Source organism: Leucoraja erinacea, chromosome 3, assembly GCF_028641065.1.
Source record: "Leucoraja erinacea ecotype New England chromosome 3, Leri_hhj_1, whole genome shotgun sequence".
NCBI lineage: Eukaryota > Metazoa > Chordata > Chondrichthyes > Rajiformes > Rajidae > Leucoraja > Leucoraja erinaceus.
In genome coordinates, this window is record NC_073379.1 from 107295060 (window position 1) to 107316909 (window position 21850).

The 21850-nt window shown below is 41.3% G+C and overlaps 1 protein-coding gene across 10 annotated transcripts in view; it reads left to right on the forward strand.

Annotated features, from left to right (window-relative positions):
• LOC129695914 (myocyte-specific enhancer factor 2C) overlaps positions 1–21080 on the forward strand; it is a 209609-nt gene extending 188529 nt beyond the window's left edge. For 4 of the 10 annotated variants that reach the window (XM_055633367.1, XM_055633368.1, XM_055633375.1 and 1 more), the window contains 5 exons: positions 3092–3261; positions 6104–6127; positions 9166–9295; positions 10493–10625; positions 17150–21080. In XM_055633367.1, coding sequence (XP_055489342.1) covers positions 3092–3261; positions 6104–6127; positions 9166–9295; positions 10493–10625; positions 17150–17471 — 779 coding nt within the window. In that variant the 3' untranslated portion in view covers positions 17472–21080. Of the gene's footprint in view, positions 1–3091; positions 3262–6103; positions 6128–9165; positions 9296–10492; positions 10630–17149 lie in introns of those variants that run through there. The other 6 variants (XM_055633373.1, XM_055633372.1, XM_055633370.1 and 3 more) reach the window with 4 other exon arrangements.
• The last annotated feature ends 770 nt before the right edge of the window (positions 21081–21850 follow it).

The following is a 21850-nucleotide window of genomic DNA, read 5'->3' on the forward strand; positions in this document are numbered from 1 at the left end:
ACTTGGCCTCCACAGACTTCTGTGGCAAAGAATTCTAGAGATCCACTATGCTTTCACTCCTCATCTCCTTCCTAAAGGAATGTCCTTTAATTCTGAGGCTATGACCTCTGGTCCTAGACTCTACCACTAGTGGAAACATCCACTCTATCCAGGCCTGTTGAGATTGGGAATGTGATAACTGTAATATCAATTAAAGTTCTACCTTAGATGTTACTTGACTAACAAAGTTCATCTTGTTTATTTTGGCATCATGTTTGGCACAGTCGCGTGGACTGAGGGGCCTAGCAACACAACATTCTATGGCCTTCCAATGTTCAGCATACATTAAGTTATCATACAGGTATCTTTTCAGTCCATATGACAATTTAAGTTGACTGCATAATCCAGAGAAAATACTTCATTAACTAACAAAGCCCTTGGTCTCATTTTTTTCCAATGCACTTTTTCTACTTTGTTGAAAATAAACATCGTTCCCCAAGTCCTTCCTCATACCATGAGCTGCTCTCTGAATGATCCCGATAAGTTAGTACCATATGCTTTGTTTCTCTGTGATATAATTGTCATGATCAGGACCTGAACTTTTACTCAACACACAGTCTAAACTGTGCCTCGTGCAAATTAATAATTTCATCTGTGCAGTCCTACTCATCGCCCCTCTTCAAGAAACTCAAATTGTTATTTTGTCGAAACAGGAACTGCAGATGGTGGTTTACAAAAAAAGACGCAAAGTGCTGGATTAACTCAGTGAGTCTGGCAACATCTCTGGAGAACATGGATAGATGACAAAGGTCCTGATCCATGTTCACCAGAGATGCTGCCTGATCTGCTGAGTTACTGCAGCAAGTTCTGTCTTTTTGTTTCAAGTGTCATTTCCCTTTCTATGACTTCAGTCCTTTTCACTTTCAGGGAATTATATATTCAAACCGGCACGTTTTTATATTCATCTCATTTCCTTCAGCTTACTTTCAGGGAATGTATACCCATACAAATTAATTTTTTTTACCATCAACTTGTCCATAATGAACCTCCACCAGTGCCCGCCTCACCATTTGTGGCATCTTTGTGCGTTTGAAGTGAATGAACTGTCTTGAGAATCCTTTCAAAAGGGACTAATGAAGTTCCAAACTGGCCAAGTTTGGGTTTTTGAAAAACCTTTGTCGAATTAGGTAAATTGATCATGTTAATCTAAACCAACACATCCAAACACAGAGAGTGGTGAATCTGTGGAATTCTCTGCCACAGAGGCCAGTTCATTGGCTATATTTCAGAGGTAGTTAGGCGTGGCCCTTGTGGCTAAAGGGATCAGGGGGGATGTGGAAACATCCTTTCCACATCCACTCTATGCCTTTCATTATTCTGGAGAGAAGGCAGGTACAGGATACTGAGTTGGATGATCAGCCATGATCATATTGAATGGTGGTGCAGACTCGAAGGGCCGAATGGTCTACTCCTGCACCTATTTTCTATGTAAGTGCAGTGGATTGTTTGATATGGTCGTTCTTTCTGTAGTCATCGTTGATATTCAACCAAATAACTACAAAATACAAATCCAGTTTTTAGGTTTTAGATGGATTTCTGCGTTTTTCTTTCATGTTGATCATAAGTGGTGTAGTTGCTGCTTTCACACCTGTACTGATGTACTTTATCAAGCCAGCTAATCCAGCAGAGATCATTGAGATCACTTCCTTTCACTTACTATTAATAAAGCAGCTACTAGCTTTGAGGTTAAGGGCTCCAGAAGGTAGAACGGTGCAGAGGTGTTGCACAACTAATAGAAATAATCATTAATGTGCCTGTTTTTCCACCAGGTTGATGATTTAATTCCGTTCCCCTGGTACAGTTGGCTGTAATTTGTCCACATTACTTGCTCTGGAAGTCTTTATTGGTCCTTGTTTCAATTTAACTATTCACATTCAGAAATGAGGAACTTGGTTAACTCACTTTAATTATAAAGGCAAATTCATGGGAAGGTGGTCATTAATTGGTTCTTGGTTCTTGGTCCTCCAAAATATTCCAAATGGAATTTAAACTGGAGGTGGTGAAGGGAGGGCTTAAGCCAGAAAGGGTTATTGGGAAGAAAGGGCTACTTTAAATGTAGTTGCATCTGGTTGGGTACCTATAGTGGGGAAGTCCAGGACAAGGGGTCACAGCTTAAGGATAAAGGGGAAATCCTTTAAAACCGAGATGAGAAGAACTTTTTTCCACGCAGAGAGTGGTGAATCTCTGGAACTCTCTGCCACAGAGGGTAGTTGAGGCCACTTCATTGGCTATATTTAAGAGGGAGTTAGATGTGGCCCTTGTGGCTAAGGGGATCAGGGGGTATGGAGAGAAGGCAGGTACGGGATACTGAGTTGGATGATCAGCCATGATCATATTGAATGGCGGTGCAGGCTCGAAGGGCCGAATGGCCTACTCCTGCACCTAATTTCTATGTTTCTATATAGTAGGGTGGAGATTATTCCATGCTTTAATTGTGCGGGGGAAGAACGAATTGCTGTACACATCTGTCTTTGTAGCTGGGATCACAAATTGGATCGAATGCCCTCATTTTGTTTCTGTTTTGTGAGTAAAACCATAAATAACTGTTCTGGTATTACAAATTGTGTTCCGATATGAATTATACAGAGAGAAGAATGCAATTTCATTGGTATACCCCATTGAAATGTTTCCATAAAGCATTCCAAAGTTTTAGAAATTGTCGAACTTGTAGAAATTCAGAAAAGTCATGGTGTGTATGTGGTTATTAATTTTGATGTACATATTTCTTGCATTTCTCCAATTATATATCAGACACTAACTACAAAGGTAGACAAAAATGCTGGAGAAACTCAGCGAGTGGAGCAGCATCTATGGAGCGAAGGAAATAGGCAAACGTTTGGGTCGACACCCTTCTTCCTGCCTTCTCCCTATAGCCCTTGACACCCGTTCTAATCAAGAATTTGTCTATCTTTGCCTTAAAAATACCCACTGACTTGGCCTCCACAATCCTCTGTAGCAATGAGTTCTTCAGATATATTAGACACTAATATTTCATTTGGGTTCGTTTTTTTTTTTGTTGTACACTGAATATCTGTTTGGTTTTATGCAACAGGAAATGGGTATGGAAATCCCCGCAATTCGCCAGGTCTGCTGGTCTCACCTGGCAGCATGAACAAGAACATGCAAACCAAGTCGCCCCCTCCTATGAATTTGGGAATGAACAACCGAAAACCTGACCTCAGGGTTCTCATCCCACCTGGTTCAAAGAATATGCCATCTGTGGTAAGTGAGAACGTTTTCCTGGAATCTACTGTGTAGGCTTAAAACAGAACATTGCAGCAGGAACTTGGATTACATTTAACAATCCTGCAGTCTTTCATTAAGTTGAGAGGAGTTTGTTGCATTCTTCTGCCAGTTGGTTTAGGCTGGTGTGGGTTTGAACCACACTACATGAAAGGCTAGTGGAGGCAGTAAATTGTACCAAGGCTTAAACTTTTGCCATCATTGTTGGTCCCAAACGTGGCAATTCTTGAGGTCCAATATATGATTCTACCCAGTTCACAAGTCATAGGAGTAGAATTAGGTCAATCAGCCCATTGAGTCCACTCGGCCATTCAATCATACCTGATCTCAGCCTCCTAATCCCATTTTCCTGCCTTCTCCCTATAGCCCTTGACACCCGTTCTAATCAAGAATTTGTCCATCTCTGCCTTAAAAATATTCGCTGACTTGGCCTCCACACCCCTCAGTAGCAATGAGTTCCACAGATTAACTACCCTCTGACTAAAGAAGTTCCTCCTCACCTCCTTTCTAAAAAGAAGTTGCTCCTCACCTCCCTTTAATTCTGAGGCTGTGACCTCTGGTCCTAGACTCTCCCACCAGTGGAAGCATCCTTTCCACATCCACTCTATACCTTTCATTATTCTGTAAATTTCAATGAGGTCCCCCTCAACCTACTAAACCTCAGTGAGTAGAGGCCCAGTGCTGTCAAATGCGTGTCATACACTAACCTTCATTCCTGGAATCATTCTTTAAACCTCCTCTGCTTGTATGGAACCTCCAGTTGTCTGCAAAACTAAGCATCTCACTCTACCTGGGTACATGTGACAATAAAGTATTGATGGATCATTGAGTGATCTGCAAAATCGTGGGATAAATGGGATTTGGATATATATCTAGTTATTCGACCAATGGAAACAACGTCAGCCAGGTGGTGACTTTATGTGCCTCATGTTTACATTTCCCAGAACTCTAGGATTTCTGTAACTGTCTTTGCTTGTTTTGTTTAAGAGAGGAAAATTTATATCCCATTAGCGTTAATGCCAATGTTAAGAGCTGATTGCTATTTGATGATGCATAATAAATCTACTTAAAGGCAATAAAAAAATTATTGCATCAATATTTAAATTTGCTTGTTGAAGTCTTCCAATAGAATTGAATAGCAAAGGGGGATTATAGCACTTTGCCTAGTCAATTAGTGTTATCAACCAGGGATGATTTTTTTAAACAAATAGAATCCCTGTATTGCCCTATGTCAAATGCCAGGCTCTGTGCATGTCTTATAAGATCCCGGATAGGTCACAAATGTGACCATTATATACACGGATGGATGGTATATGGAGAGACATTGTCAAAAAGAGAAGGGCAAGATGCAAAATTAATTATTGCAGTTTAGTCTACATATTGTATAGGGCTCTGGTGAGACCACATCTGGAGTATTGTGTACAGTTTTGGTCTCCTAATTTGAGGAAGGACATCCTTGTGATTTGAGGCAGTGCAGCGTAGGTTCACGAGATTGATCCCTGGGATTGCGGGACTGTCATATGAGGAAAGATTGAAAAGACTAGGCTTGTATTCACTGGAGTTTAGAAGGATGAGGGGGTGATCTTATAGAAACATTAAAAATTATAAAAGGACTGGACAAGCTAGATGCAGGAAAAATGTTTCCAATGTTGGGCGAGTCCAGAACCAGGGGCCACAGTCTTAGAATAAAGGGGAGGTCATTTAAGACTGAAGTGAGAAAAAAGTTTTCACCCAGAGAGTTGTGAATTTGTGGAATTCCCTGCCACAGAGGGCAGTGGAGGCCAAATCACTGGATGGATTTAAGAGAGAATTAGATAGAGCTCTAGGGGCTAGTGGAGTCAAGGGATATGGGGAGAAGGCAGGCACGGGTTATTGATAGGGGACGATCAGCCATGATCACAATGAAAGGTGGTGATGGCTCGAAGGGCCGCATGGCCTCCTCCTGCACCTATGTTTCCATGTTTCCAAGTTTCTATGTAATATACAGTCCAGTCAACATATAGTTTGAAGCTACAACCAAATATTATTCAAGGACAGGTGTGAATATTGTGGCCCCTACCTTCCCCATTTATCTCTGGTCACCTCATTGCTTCTCAGGCCAAGGCTATTTTTGAAACTCTTAGACCAGTTCCTCCATACACCAATCTCCTATGAATATGTCCCCAACTTGCACAATCGTCAAGCCTATGTATCTATGTTCAAAAGGAATTAAAAGTGATTCTGAATGCAAACAGTTGCTTTCACTGAAATAATCATCTCTAGGTTTCATTGATGAAGTGCTGATGTAACTCGGCAGGTCGGGCAGCATCTTTGGATAAAAAAGATGGGTGACGTTTTGGGTTGGGTCCTTTCTTCAGACCAAACTTGATGTTGTGACATAAGAACTGATGCTCCTATATCTTGCTCGAACCTAATTCCACAAGTCATGAGCTATCAGCAACATTGTAGAACCTAAATTTCATTCATTGTCCCATACCAGTGTGAGTTGGATATTCCCTGCCCATTGATAGCGAGAATTGGATTAAAAAAGATGGGTGACGAACCTAAATTCATTCCTTTCTTCAAACTGATGTTGTGACAACATTGTAGATGCCTCCTATCTTGCTCGAACCCCATTCCAGTCATGAGCTATCCCTGCAACATTGTATAGAACCTAAATCATCACATCCATAGGATGATCCATACCAGTGTGAGTTGGATATTCCCTGCCCATTGATAGCGAGAATCCATTCATTTATCATCAATCGCACTCGAACATTACACACGTCATCTTTCATTTCTCAGCTAACAATTGCCTCTTGCTCTTTTTCAATGCTGTCAGTCTGAGGATGTTGATTTATTACTGGTAAGTGACACCTCTGATGTTCCCAATCAAATTATTTTGATATAAAACAAAACATTGCAGATGCTAGATGTCTGAAATTAATACCGAAAAATATTAAAAGTGTCTGAGCTTAAGGTAAGGAGGAAGATATTTGGAGTAGAACTGAGGGACAACTGTTTTCACCCAGAGAGAGCAGATACAATCTTGAATGCACTACCTCGGAAGTTGGTAGAGGCAGAAACTCTCTCAGCATTTAAAAACCATCTTGACAAGGAAATTAGATATCAGCACATACAGTAGTGGGCTATGGACTGTGTTGGTAGGTGGGATGATACAGTAGATCCTGAATCACAGAGTTGAAAGTCCCATTTATGTGCCCTCTCTACTCCCTCCTCCTGTACTCCCATCTTCCCTCTCTACTCCTGCCTCCTTCCTTCTGTATTCCCTTCTTCCCTCTCTACTCCTTCCCTCCCCCCCCATGCACCCTCGCTCCATAGCCCCTACCTCTGACCCTGCTTCCGCCCTATCAACTGTCTCCCTTCTTTCTCTCTCCCACCTCTCCCCCCCCCCCTCCCCCCTCTCTCCCTCCTCCCTCCCCCTCCCCCCTCTCCCCCTCTCTCCCCCTCCCCCTCCACCGCCCATTGCCGTTGAGTTTCCAGCCTGAGGCATACACAACAACCCCCCTCTCCTCCCCTTGAGGGGAGCCCCCCCCCCTCCCCCCCACCTAGAAGGGCCGAGTGGCCTCAACAAGTTCTCCCTTCTCTCCCCCCCTCTCTCTCTCTCTCTCTCTCTTCTCTCCCCCCCTTCCCCCCCCTCTCTCCCTCCCCCTCACTCTCTGTCTCTCCTTCTCCCTCCCTATCCCCCCTCCTCTCTATCTATCCTCTCTCTATCTCTCTCTCTCTCCACCTTCTCTCCCCCCCCTCTCCCCCCTCCCTCTCTGCCCCCCCTCTCTCCCCCCCCTCTCTCCCCCCCTCTCCTCTCCTCTCCCCCCCTCTCTCCTCCCTCTCTCCCCCCCTCCCTCTACCCCCCCCCCCTCCTTCCCCCCTGCCCCCTCTCTCTCTCCCCCCCCCTCTACCCCCCCCCTTCTCTCCCTCACCCTCTTCTCCCTCACTCTCTCTTTCCCATCTCTCCCCCCTCCAACGTCCCCTTCTCTATCTTCCTCTCTCATTTCCCCTCTTCGAACATGCATTCATTCTGTCCTCTATGGCAGCCTAGTTATCATCATAGGACGTGTGGCTTTCTGGGCTGGTGCTGCCCTGCTGCACAGCTAAGTGCTTCCAGATGCATGAATTGGTTCAGTTCCCAATTTGGTGCATGATGTTAGGTGCAAATCATCACAGCGCTGCTTAAATGCTATTTTGGTATGTTTCATGTTGTTTGGCAGGGGGCCTGAAATGTTAGTACACATTGAATACCCATTTCTAGGCACTTTGCTCTACTCTGGGCTTGAACCCCATTTGTCCAGCCTGCTTGTTGATGTTAGTGCAGTTATTAGGGGAGTTTCAGTGCTTCCCTAGCATCAGGAGATTGAGATGGAGGATCTTATAGAAACGTACAAAATTCTTAAGGAGTTGGACAGGCTAGATGCAGGAAGATTGTTCCCGATGTTGGGGAAATCCAGAACAAGGGGTCACAGTTTAAGTATAAGGGGGAATTCTTTTAGGACCGAGATGAGAAAATCATTTTCACACACAGAGAGTGGTGAATCTCTGGAATTCTCTGCCACAGAAGGTAGTTGAGGCCAGTTCATTGGCTATATTTAAGAGTTAGATGTGGCCCTTGTGGCTAAAGGGATCAGGGGGTATGGAGAGAAGGCAGGTACAGGATACTGGGTTGGATGATCAGCCATGATAATAATAATAATAATAAATTTTATTTATGGGCGCCTTTCAAGAGTCTCAAGGACACCTTACAAAAATTTAGCAAGTAGAGGAAAAACATGTAAGCAGAATGAAATAAATAGTAGAGACATGACTAGTACACAAATTAAAGACAGAATTCAATTCAAAACACATGATCATATTGAATGGCGGTGCAGGCTCGAAGGGAACGAATGGCCTACTCCTGCACCTATTTTCTATGTTTCTACGAGTATCCATTCATTTGATATACTCAATAATCTTGTAACCCCGGGTGGCTTCACTGACACGTGGGTCTTCAGGCTCAGTTCCACGTATACAGTTTTCATTAAAACCTAAAAGCCAGATTTTGGTGGGTTAAAGGTGTGGGCAGCACAACCTATCAAAATAGACCTCAGAAATTGCTGTGCCAAAAGTTATCCGTTTGATCGTCTCTAAATGCTTTGATCTTTCAAATATCGTGAGAAATGACGTACACATTGAGTAATTCCTGCTAAAGATGTGTGACTCTGAAGTTACATACCACCACCTACTGGTTATGCAAATACTGCCACTTGCAGCCTCTCCTCATGGTTAATATTAAAGCTATCCAACCCCTTGAGAACACTAATTGCAATCCATAAAAACATAATAGCGGGACATCATGCTTATTCCCACTGTTTTCCACAGGGTCTTTTTCCTGTCACAATAACAAATAACATAATTGGTTGCTGACCTGGTTACTATAGAAATGCTGATGTAATTGGTTACCTTAGGAACATCTAGTCTCCCGAAGTGGGTTTGAAGAGTTCGTCACTGCCAATAACGTTAAATTATTCATTTTATTTCAAAACAAATCCCATCTGTGTTTCAGCATTTTTTTTCCCCCCCAATAAAATGTTAATTAATAGTGTGGGAAGAAACTGCAGATGCTGGTTTAAACCAAAGATAGACACAAAATGCTGGAGTATCTCAGCGGGACAGGCGGCAGCATCTCTGGAGAGAAGGAATGGGTGATGTTTCGGGTTGAAGCTCTTCCTCAGACTGAGAGTCACGGGAGAGGAAAACAAGAGACATAGACAGTGATGTAGAGAGATATAGAACAAATATAGAATGAAAGGATATGCAATAACATAATGATGATAAAGGAAACTGGGCATTGTTAGCTATTAAGATGGTCTGAAAATTATACTTAAAACTCACAATTCTCTTTCATCACAGAATCAGAGAATAAATAACTCGCAGGCTGCACAGTCATTGGCTACGCCAGTGGTCTCTGTAGCGACACCTACTATGGCTGGTCACGGGATGGGAGGATATCCTTCAGCTATCTCCACCACATATGGTACTGGTAGGTAACTCCCCTCACTTTGTAGTTGTTAGCAAAGTACTAGCAATATTCTTTCATGTTTCTGCTATGCCGATGAACATCTGCAGTGTAATTCCCATAAGCTTCTAGTTGCAGGCTATGAATTGCACCTGGTACAGCAATAGAAAGCATATGTTGCTTCATAAGCACACAATCAACTTGTTGCTTACTATTTATTGGTGTCTAATGTCCATGCATTTTAACACACACAATGATTTTTTATGATTGTGGCTTTAAATAAATAAATAAATAAATAAGGGGAAGAAGGGAGAGGGGGAATGTTATACAGTTACCAACAATTGTAGAATACAACGATCACACCTTTGGGTTGTGAATGTCCCAAGTGGAGTGTGAGGTGCTGTTCCTCGGGATTGTATCTGACCTCCTTCCGGCAATGGAGGAGAGGACAGGGCCGAGAGGTCAGTATGGGAAGAAGAGTTAAAATGGTTAGCAACTGGAAGATCTGGCAGGCCTTGGCGGACTGAACATGTGTTCTGTGAAATGGCTGCCAAGTCTACGCTTGGAGGCCAGGAGGGCACATCTGGGACGCCGGATGCAATAGATGCGGTTACACAAGGTGCACACACCTGGAAGGACTGTCGGGGTCCCTGGCTGTAGTTGGAGGAGGCGGTATAGGGATAGGTGTTGCATCTCCTGCGGTTGTAGGGGAGAGTACCTCGGGAGGGGGTGGTTTGGGTGGGATGGGATGAGTGAATCTGGGAGGAACTTTCTCAGTTGGAGACAGAACGAGTTTGGGATATTTTGCCCTCGAGTGTTCTGAGCTGCTGGCCACAGCATGTCATAAATTAAAAAATAAGCTGAAGCAGAGGAACATAACATGGATCAAGGAAAAAGGCAATGGAATTAGCTTGTGTTGCCCCAGAATTGGCAGAGAGATGTTGAAGCAAGAGACCACTTCCTGCCCTATAAACATGTCTGATTTTGGTTCATTGATTCTTTTTACCAATGGTGTTCTGCCAACGTCATATCTTAATGTATTTTCAAACTGTTCCGGAGGATCTAAGCTAGTTTATATTGAAGATGTTCGGAAAAGTAGCAGTTAATTGTTTTGTCAATGATCTGAATGATTCATCTGATCTTCATCATGTTACTTTAATGACTTTAATATTACTTCTTCTTATTTTTATTATTCTGGTGCCTGTCGATATCACCATGAAGAATATTCCCTCAGTAGTGCTGACTTATCATCTCTCACTGGGTTTAATGCCAATGCACTCCACCTGGGTTCAATGACAGGTTGGCAGCAACATCAGCTTCAGAATATGCAGCATTCGGCTCTGAGTCAGCTGGGGTAAGTACTGGTAATTTAGGATTCAATTAATCCATTATATAATTTATGCATTTGATCTCTTCATTCTCACATTTTATTTGACAAGTAGATATATCTGTGTTGATGTAAAGAAGCAAAAAAAATCACAATAATAACTTTGTACTGATTAGTTTATGCACCCATATCGCAGTAAAACTGGAACGGAGTTGATTCACAAATCACAATTATTAATACAAGAGAATTATTTTACTGTTTAGCATTGATACCGCTGATACAGAAAGAAAAATGATGTCGGCAGCAAGCAGAGTGAGGATCATAAACATTCCCACTGAAGTGGTATTTCCCATCACTCAAAATCAGTTTCCTTAAATTCCATCCATTTCATTAGCAGAAGGGAGTTACCCACCTCGTTAAAGTGCCAAAATTAAGATTGGCATTCTAACCATTGGGCTAGAGCATTAATATTAGTTTTGTGCAAGCTTTATTTCATACCTTATGAGTATGGCCATGCTTGTGAGATGTTATGGGGTCCCTGATATTGTTCTAAGAGTGGTGAATCTCTGGAACTCTCTGCCACAGAGGGTAGTTGTGGCCAGTTCATTGGCTATATTTAAGAGGGAGTTAGATGTGGCCCTTGTGGCTAAGGGGATCAGGGGGTATGGAGAGAAGGCAGGTACGGGATACTGAGTTGGATGATCAGCCATGATCATATTGAATGGCGGTGCAGGCTCGAAAGGGCGAATGGCCTACTCCTGCACCTAATTTCTATGTTTCTATGTTCTATACATTCCATTGAGGAAAATACCTGAAAACACCATTGATCTATGAATTTACACAAAAGTAGGGAGGGTATGCTCTTTGTTATCTTTCAGTGCTATACCAGTCTTTATCGAGGGGTTTAGTTATATCACATCTGCAGCATGTGTGCAATATTGGTCTCTTTAGTTAGAAATTAGTATTAATGATTTGACATCAGCTCTGAGAAGTTTATTGGACTAATTCCTGGCAACACCTGGAATGACAAGGCAAAGTTGGATAAGCTAGGCTTATATTCAAACAAGAGGACATGATTTGAGAATTAAGGGACAAAAGTTTAGGGGCAACATGAGGGGGAACTTCTTTACTCAGAGAGTGGTAGCGGTGTGGAATGAGCTTCCAGTGGAAGTGGTGGAGGCAGGTTTGTTTTTATCATTTATAAATAAATTGGATAGATATATGGACGGGAAAGGAATGGGGGGGTTATGGTCTGAGTGCAGGTAGATGGGACTAGGTGAGAATAAGTACACAAAAATGCTGGAGAAACTCAGTGGGTGCAGCAGCATCTATGGAGCGAAGGAAATAGGTAACGTTTCGGGCCAAAACCCTTCTTCAGACTGATAGGGGCTGGCGGGGAGAAGGAAGGAAAAAGGAGGAGGAGACAGCCCGAGGGCTAAGGAAGGGGAGGAGACAGCAAGGCCTAACAAAATTGGGAGAACATTGAACATTGAATTCTCCCAATTTTGTTAGCCCTTGCTGTCTCCTCCCATTCCCCAGCCCTCAGGCTCCTCCTCCTCCCCACCGCCCCCTGTCAGTCTGAAGAAGGGTTTCGGCCCGAAATGTTACCTATTTCCTTCGCTCCATAGATGCTGCTGCACCCGCTGAGTTTCTCCAGCATTTTTGTGTACCTTCGATTTTCCAGCATCTGCAGTTCCTTCTTGAACACAGGTGAGAATAAGTGTTCGGCACGGACTGGAAGGGCCGAGATGGCCTGTTTCCGTGCTGTAATTGTTATATGGTTATATAGCCACAAGAGTACAGAAGAAAGAGAGGTGACCTGCTTGAAACCTATATGATCCTCATTGGAGATGGGAGAATCAGAAACTGGGGGCACTGTTTAATAAAAAATAAATCATCCATTCACAACAGCTAAAGTGAAATTTATTTTCGCAAAATTCATGTCTTTGGACATCTTCTTCAAAGGGTGGTGGAAAACAGATGATTCAATATTTAAAAGCAGGGTGAGATGGATTTTGGTGTAGGAAGGAACTGTAGAAGCTGGCTTACATCAAACAAAGACACAAAATGCTGGAGTAACTCAATGGTCGAGACCCTTCTTAGACTCTTGATAAGCAAGGGGGTGGAGGTTATTGTAAGTGGACAGGAATGCAAAGTCAAGCCATGCTCTGATTAAATGGTGAAGCAGGCTTGAGGAGCTGAATGTCTAATGCCACTTAAAATTTGCAACCTTGGATGCCATGGAAAACATTGGTCCTAAAATTGCACTAGTCAAATTCTCAGGGTTTTGGAAAATGTTGCTTCAAGGTAGACATAGAGCATAAACTCCATACTTAGCATGTTCCTTCATGGTTAATGTTAGTGCATTAGGGTCATACACCATGGAAACGGGTCCGTTCGTCAGCTCCTCCATGCCGACCAACATGCCCCATCTAGGTTCCATTTGGCTCATCTCCCACTAAACTGTTCCTATCCCTGCACCTGTCCAATGTATTCCTGTAAAAGGAGATTCTTTGCCACTAGTGTTCATTAGCTGAAATTGAACTGATCCCAAGGGCAGTGGAGGCCTAAGATATGTGTGATGCACATCTGATGTACATTATCCCAGTCCAGGAATGAAGTTATTTGTGAGTTTTAAAACTAAGTATGAGTTAAATGAGTGTAAGATTTTTAATTTGGTGTAGAAATGGCAGAGCAATGACTGGCCACCTGGGGGCAGTGTGGTATCTTCATGATGTGATCTTAAAGTGGCTGAAATTTAATTACAAAAGGAAACGACAAATAAATCGATTTACGATCATTTGACCTTTAAAGCAGGAAACTACTGACTTCTGTTAAGTGTTACGTGTATATTGTGTTGTGGTTTTATGTATTTGAATCCATTTCAAAGAATATTTTCTGATTTATACACAAAGAGAGATGCTGCCTGTCCCGCTGAGTTACTCCACTACTTGTGTTTTGTCTCTTGTTTTGTGGCATCATCCACACAATGATATTTCATATGGTTGGCAGTAAACAAACTAAATCAGGATGGGAAAACACAAACAAGAAATATATAATAAAGAGAATGTGTGTGAGAGAGAGAGAGAGATAAAGTTTCTTATAGAAACTTACAAAATTACAAAATTCTTAAGGGGTTGGACAGGCTAGATGCAGGAAGATTGTTCCCGATGTTGGGGAAGTCCAGGGCAAGGGGTCACAGCTTAAGGATAAGGGGGAAATCTTTTAAGACCGAGATGTGAAAATCATTTTTCACACAGAGAGTGGTGAATCTCTGGAACTCTCTGCCACAGAGGGTAGTTGAGGCCAGTTCATTGGCTATATTCAAGAGGGAGTTAGATGTGGCCCTTGTGGCTAAAGGGATCAGGGGGTATGGAGAGAAGGCAGGTACAGGATACTGGGTTGGATGATCAGCCATGATCATATTAAATGGCAGTGCAGGCTCGAAGGGCCAAATGGCCTCCTCCTGCACCTATTTTCTATGTTTCTATCTATAATGTGTGTGAGAGAGAGAGAGAATGTGAGAGAAAGAGAGAGAATGTGTGAGAGAGAAAGAGAGAGAGAGAGAGAGAGAGAGAGAGAGAGAGAGAGAGAGAGAGAGAGAGATCAAATATATATATATATATCAAATGGTAAATGATTATCAAAACAGATACATTTTGAAATGCTCAGCAGTCCATGCAGCATCTGAGGAAGGAGAGAACATTGATGTTTGTTTTTTATGTTTTTCATCAATAAAACAAATCAGTTAGTGATAAAAGGAGATTCAGATTCAACTTTAATTGTTATTGTCAGTGTACAGTACAGAGACAATGAGTATGCCTAGTACCTCAATAACATTCACAACAAATTCCAAAAGGGGTACAAAATGTAATGGTGGTGTGATGCCAGAACATCTGAATTGAGTATTAAGGATACACCTTTAAGGTGCTTCAACTTCAACCCCTGATTTATCCTCTCCCCTCCCAAAAAATCAAAACATAGAAACGTAGAAAATAGGTGCAGGAGGAGGCCATTCGGCCCTTCGAGCCAACACCACCATTCATTGTGATCATGGCTGATCGTCCCCAATCAATAACCCGTGCCTGTCCTCTCCCCATGTCCCTTGACTCCACTAGCCCCTAGAGCTCTATCTAACTCTCTCTTAAATCCAACCAGTGATTTGGCCTCCACTGCTCTCTGTGGCAGGGAATTCCACAAATTCACAACTCTCTGGGTGAAAACGTTTTTTCTCACCTCAGTCTGGTTCTGGACTCGCCCAACATTGGGAACCTGCACCCAGCATCTAGCTTGTCCAGTCAGTTTATAATTTTACGTTTCTATAAGATGCCCTCTCATCCTTCTAAACTCCCGTGAATACAAGCCTAATCTATTCAATCTTTCCTCATATGACAGCCCCGCCATCCCAGGGATCAATCTCGTGAACCTGCGCTGCACTGCCTCAATCACAAGAATATCCTTCCTCAAATTAGGAGACCAAATTTGTGGATAACCTCACATTTATCTATATAATACTGCATCTGCCACGCATCTGCCCACTCACTCAACCAGTCCAGGTCACCCTGCAACCTCCTTACATCCTCTTCACAGTTCACACTGCCACCCAGCTTTGTGTCATCCGCAAACTTGCTAGTGTTGCTCCTAATTCCCTCGTCTAAATCATTAATATATATGGTAAACAGTTGCGGCCCCAACACCGAGCATTGCGGCACTCCACTCACCGCTGCCTGCCATTCTGAAAAGGACCCGTTCACTCCTACTCTTTGTTTCCTGTCTGCCAACCAATTTTCTATCCATGTTAACATCCTAACCCCAATACCATGTGCTCTAATTTTAGTCACCAGTCTCCTGTGTGGGACATTATCAAAGACTTTCTGAAAGTCTAGATACACTACATTCACTGGCTCCCCTTCATCCATTGTACTTGTCACATCCTCAAAAGATTCCAGAAGATTATTCAAGCATGATATCCCTTTCATAAATCCTTTTACTGCTATCCAAATGCCCCATTATTACCTCTTTAATAATTGACTCCAGCATCTTTCCCACCACCAAAGTCAGGTTAACTGGTCTGTAATTCCTCGTTTTCTCTCTCACTTCTTTCTTGAAAAGTGGGATAACATTAGCTATCCTCCAATCCACAGGAACTGATCCTGAATCTATTGAACATTGGAAAATGATCACCAATGCATCCACTATTTCTAGAGCCACCTCCCTGAGGACCCTGTGATGCAGACCATCAGGCCCAGGGGATTTATCATCCTTCAGTCCCATTAGCCTACCCAATACTATTTCTCGCCTAATGAAAATTTATTTCATTTCCTCGACCCCCTTAGATCCTCTGTCCTCCAGTACATCTGGGAGTTGGTGTCTTCCTTAGTGAAGACAGATCCGAAGCACCTGTTCAGCTCTTCTGCCATTTCCTTGTTCCCCTTAATAATTTCACCTGTGTCTACCTTAAATGGACCCACATTTGACTTTGCTACTCTTTTTCCCTTAACATATCTAAAGAAGCTTTTACTGTCCTTTATATTCCTGGCCAGCTTCCCCTCGTACTTCATCTTTTCAGCCCGTATTGCCCGTTTTGCTTCCTTCTGTTGTCCTATGAAAGTTTCCCAATCCTCTGGCTTCCGGCTACTCTTTGCTGTGTTATACACGTTTCATTTAGTTTTATTCTATCCCTAACTTCTTGTCAGCCACGGTTGCCTCCTACTCCCCTTAGAATCTTTCTTCCTTTTTGGAATGAAATGATCCTGCGTCTTCCGGATTATGCCCAGAAATTCCTGCCATTGTTGTTCCACCGTCATTGCTGCTAGGATCCTTTTCCAGTCTACCTTGGCCAGTTTCCCTCTCATGCCTTCATAGTCCCCTTTGTTCATCTGCATCACTGACACTTCTGATCTAACCTTCTCCCTCTCAAATTGCAGATTAAAACTAATCATATTATGATCACTACCTCCAAGCGGTTCCTTTACCTCGAGTTCTCTTATCATATCAGGTTCATTGGACAACACTAAATACAGAATTGCCTTTTCTCTGGTCGGCTCCATTACAAGCTGCTCTAAGAATCCATCTCGGAGTCATTCTACAAACTCTCTTTCTTGGGGTCCTGAACTAACCTGATTTTCCCAGTCTACCTGCATATTGAAATCCCCCATCACCACAGTGGCATTACCTTTGTTACATGCCAGATTTAACTCCTGCTGCAACTTACACCCTACATCTGGGCTACTATTTGGCGGTCTGTAGATAACACCAATTAGTTCCTCTAATGAGGACATTTTTGTTCTATTAAATAAATGAATGTGAAAGTGCAAACAGTGGAAACTAATATATTTTTGGCTGCCAACATTTTAGGAAAGATTTAAGCAATTTTAAAGTTTTCTATTACCAGCAAAGTAACCTCAAAATTTTTAAACCAGTTCAGGCCCTTGCCATATACGTACCCTGTATGTCCGTGTGGGTGTCCGTGCAGGTTTGTTTGTTTGTTTGTAAGCAGGTGGGGGCAATCTCCCTCCTCAGTCTGTAACTGATTTGTTTTCCTTCTACAGAGTTTGTACTAGCACTCACTTATCTCAGAGTTCAAATCTCTCCCTGCCTACTACTCAAAGCCTCAACATCAAGTCAGAACCTGTTTCTCCTCCTAGAGACCGCACCCACACGCCCTTGGGATATCCACAGCACTCAAGGCTGGACGCAGGGCGATCTCCAGTGGATAGTCTGAGCAGTTGTAGCAGTTCCTACGACGGAAGCGACAGAGAGGATCACCGGAATGACTTCCACTCCCCCATCGGACTTACAAGACCTTCGCCAGACGAAAGGGAAAGTCCATCCGTCAAGCGCATGAGGCTGTCTGAGGGATGGGCAACATGATAAGATTCTTCAGTAATCTATTTTTTTCTTGCAGTGTGTGTGTGCGCTACATTACAGGGCAGGGAGGGAGGGGGGAGTTCTACATTATATGTGCCGTGTGTGAAACATAAGTCGGGTACTCTGTTTTGTAAAAGTACTTTTAACTTGCCTCAGTGATATAAAGTAACGTAATTTGCTGAGATAACAGCTTTAGCACTTGAGCTGTACAAAGAAAAACCTTGTACAATGTAGATTTAACTGCTAACTCTTTTTCATTGCTGTGCTCCCTTGCAAAATGTATGTTACAATAGATAGTGTCATGTTGCAGGATCAACGTATTTACATGTAAATAGCAGATTAAAAGGAAACGTTTGCCAGAACTGGCGGATCTTTGCTGAAAGAAAAAGAGCAGCTGTTGCAACAAAATCAAAAAAATATATATATGTATAGGTGGTTGACAGACCCAGAAATATTGGTGATCATTTTCAACAAAACAAATTGGTCCACTGACATCTCTACACATACTAATGAAAAAGGCATATCAGTAGAGTTTGACACTCAATACCATGGATCAGTCATTCAAAAGAGAACCATCCTGTGGCAAGAATGGAGCATCGTTAATATGTGGTAAAGTCCAAATTCTGGGTCAGTTTAACATTTTAAGTGGATTTAAAAAAAGATGTACATTACATTTTGCTTATATTTTCATATGAAAGCAAGAAAAAAGTTTGCAAAGCATTTGTGGCTTTTTGTAGTTACCTAAGCCAAAATGTTTTTTTCTTTTCTTTCCTGATAGCTTTGCCGGTATTTTAAACAGTCCTAAAAATAATGGAAATGGGCTCTTCATATGGAAGCACTACCATAAGCCATGAAAAAAGCTCCATGCTTTGCTAACCAAGATAACTGTTTTCTCTTTGTAGAGTTTTGCTTTTTAATTGTGTATTTCTAAGTATATAAAAATAATATTAAGAAAATCTTTTAAAATCTGTGAAATTAACATGCTTGTGTATAGCTTTCTAATATATATTAATTATGGTCATAGCAAACATTGTTTTGGTTATCTTATTAGTGGGGGGGGGGGGATGTATTTGTGCAAATGCACGTTTAAGTAACTGAATTCTTAGGTCTCTTCTGCACTCTTTTTGCAGAATCAAAGTTGGCTGTGTTCAGTATAACGAGGTTAACCAGTTGGGAAGATAGATTTAGTATGTATTCTAAATTTTGCTACTATTTAGGAGTTTAAAACGTAGAAAGGAGTGGGGCTGCCTCTCATTTTTGGGTACTTGGTTATTTCAGCTGAATCCAGGTGTTGAGGCTAATTTTGCTGCATTGCATCTGGCTATGAATTTGTAGCTGTGACCATTGTGCAGATCTAATGCTGATCTATTCTTGACCCTGGTCAGAATATTTGGCACAATTAGTTTATTTGAATTTATAGCTTTTCTAATCAGATTTTTTTGAATCTGAAGAATAAATGGATATTTGTCACCAATATATTATTTTTTTTCCCCATGAAATGTATGTTTTTAAAGATTGTAAAAGAAAATATAACATCTATTGATCATAGCCCTTGACCACAACACAATTATAATTGACTTCATTGATTGATTTTTTTTTCATTTTGTTCTGTAACAGGTCCATCTAATGTCAAATGATATTTGGAAGCTAACTCAAACTTAGCATTTCAATCCCAGTTAGCTTTTTGTGTCTTCACATCTTCATTGTAGTGCATGTGTGTGTTATTAAAAAAAAAAGACAATTCTCATGAATGACTCAGTATATATATGAATGTCAGGCAGCCACATATTCCTAACAGTATTTTAATTAAGCAACTTTTTCAAACTTAAATGACTGATTTAATAGTAAATCAAATAGCATAATATCATTCTACAGCAGATCAATTGCCACAATTTTTAAGAAAGTGAATTGAAAAGCACAATGTCATTCATAATTGGTCACTCCTCTCTGTACCTACAACCCTCCATTCATTGTTATCCAAGTGTTATAATGTTGCTGTTTGTTTAACCACAGAGCTATTTCTGAGTTAGCACATAATTATACAGTACTGTGGTTTTAAGAATTATTGGGGCAGAGCCCCTTATATATTCTCATTTACTTACACAACCTGTTGGCTAACTGATTTTAGGCAATGTTCTGTACTGCGAGGCAAAAAAAAAAATGTCAGTGGCACTTTCTTGGGGGCACTTAAGTTATTTTCTGTTTTATAGAACTCATGAACATCAAAAAGCTTGTTACTATTCTGTGCAGAAGTGAGAGCAAAATCATTTACTGATACCTTGATGTTTGCAATACATTACTGCTGCCAGTAACTTGAGTTGAGATATCAGAGCCAGAAGATGTCATATAGAAAGAGCTGAGATAATGAAAATATCAGCAAACCAGATCAGTTTTGACAGAATATTCTGCAAAATCCACTATTCTACCTCTAAAGGACAGAATTTTATGATAAGTGGGGTGCCCCAATGTTGCCGAAAATATTTAAACACCCTGATAAATGTTCACACCATCAAAATAAACAGCATTTAGAAAAGGTATTCTTCAGAAGAAAATCAGCTATATGAGTCCGTTCAGTATATTATAATTTTGAAAGTTTATTTTTTGAAGTCTGACAATATATTTATTTATAGTTGGCCATTGAAATAGTCGTCTTTTACATAAAAACCAAGCAAGAAATGGACTTTAAATATACGCCACCACTGTCATTTCCGTTGACTATGCTTTGAAGGTCTGGTTCTTCGAGAAGACACTTACCAATTAAAACAAAAGTGTTCTTGTAGTAACCACTTACTTGCTCAAAGAAGACAATTGTCTAAAACAAAATGAAATGTGAGTGCTTCAACTTTTATTGTTTGTGGCATCCACAGTATATATTCTGGCATTTATCATCTGAATCCGGTTTCCTGCCACAACAGAGTTCTGGAAAGACTGATCAAATATTTATTTCGTCTATTTAGTGTGCTTCAAGTGCAGAGTAATGATAAAGGCTTTTGTTAATATTTTAACCAAAGATGTGGAGCAATCCAGTTTAGCCATCATTTTGCAAAATATGCTTTTTCTAATTGTTTTCTGTTTTCCTTTGTTCAGGTATATATACTTTCCCTAATCATACCTCAAATTCATCCATACCTCAAAACAGATTAAAGAGGTCGGTTAATTAGCCATTGAAATACGGTACTGGTGCTCTCTATATGAAGGAATGTTGTTTAAGCTGTAACCCTGGATTGCTTTAGAAGGACTAATATAATTGACCTGAAACATACTTGGATTGCTCCAGCTGGTTTGCTGTTATTTTTTCTGAGGATTTGTTTTCATTATACAATAGTAATACAAAATGATTGCTTGTAAATGGGGTGGGGGGTGGGGGGGGGGGAATGTGGACGTTAGCAGCAAAAATAAAGAGGCTCACAGCGGCATAAGCTGGACTTTGTCGCCACTTGATGACAAAAAGATGTTAATAACTAAGTTAACTACATCTATGTATCTCAAGGGACTTAATTCAGCTGTCTGTAGTGAAAATTTTTATGGGAAAATTCAAGTTTTTCTCGCTGGAAATAAGGTATAATTTGTATTCTGCAGACAAATCAGTAAAGTTACTGGCTTTCATAGTGACTGGATGTTGTGTGATTCCTTTATCCTTCAAATGCAAATATCATTACACTTCTGTTAAAATCTGAACAACTTCTGGTTTTGGTTGTGATGGTTAAGAATGTATCAATCGCTTGATATAAACTATAACCTAGTCGGCAATTTACCATTTCTGCAAATAGCAACACAGAACACTTGTACAGCATTCAAAATTCTATTTCTCACAATGGATAAAACTTGCTTTTTACAAGAAAATTATACATATACATGATTTGCCATAATGTTTTACACTGCAAAATATATGGAAACCGTATCACATTTCAGAAGAGTTTTCTGCATCAGATGCCCAATGAACAATGAATATTGTCATTCATATTGGGGTTTCGACATTGTGTTAAGACCATGTAATTCCAAGTGCAGCCAGCATCCCAGGAGGGTCCAATGTGTGTTTCAGAGCACACGGTGACAGAATAGGACACACGGCTTCATCATTTCTTCATTATTATCTTCCATTTGTTGGATGCACCCATCCTATCCCTAATGCACGGACCATCCCGTACAGCAATCTCCATGGCCTGAGATATTCCCACATGGAGGCTTTGATCCTGATCATAGACATTGTCTGCCCACTGGGCCCCTGTGATCCGTATGCCAATATCACCCGGAGAAACTGACAAAAGCTGATAGGTTCAACTATTAAAATGCTTTATTTACACAGTGAAGGTGCATTTCTTCTCGACATGTCTATTGTCAGATAGGCAACCAGACTAAGCTCTTCAACATTAACAAGTCAT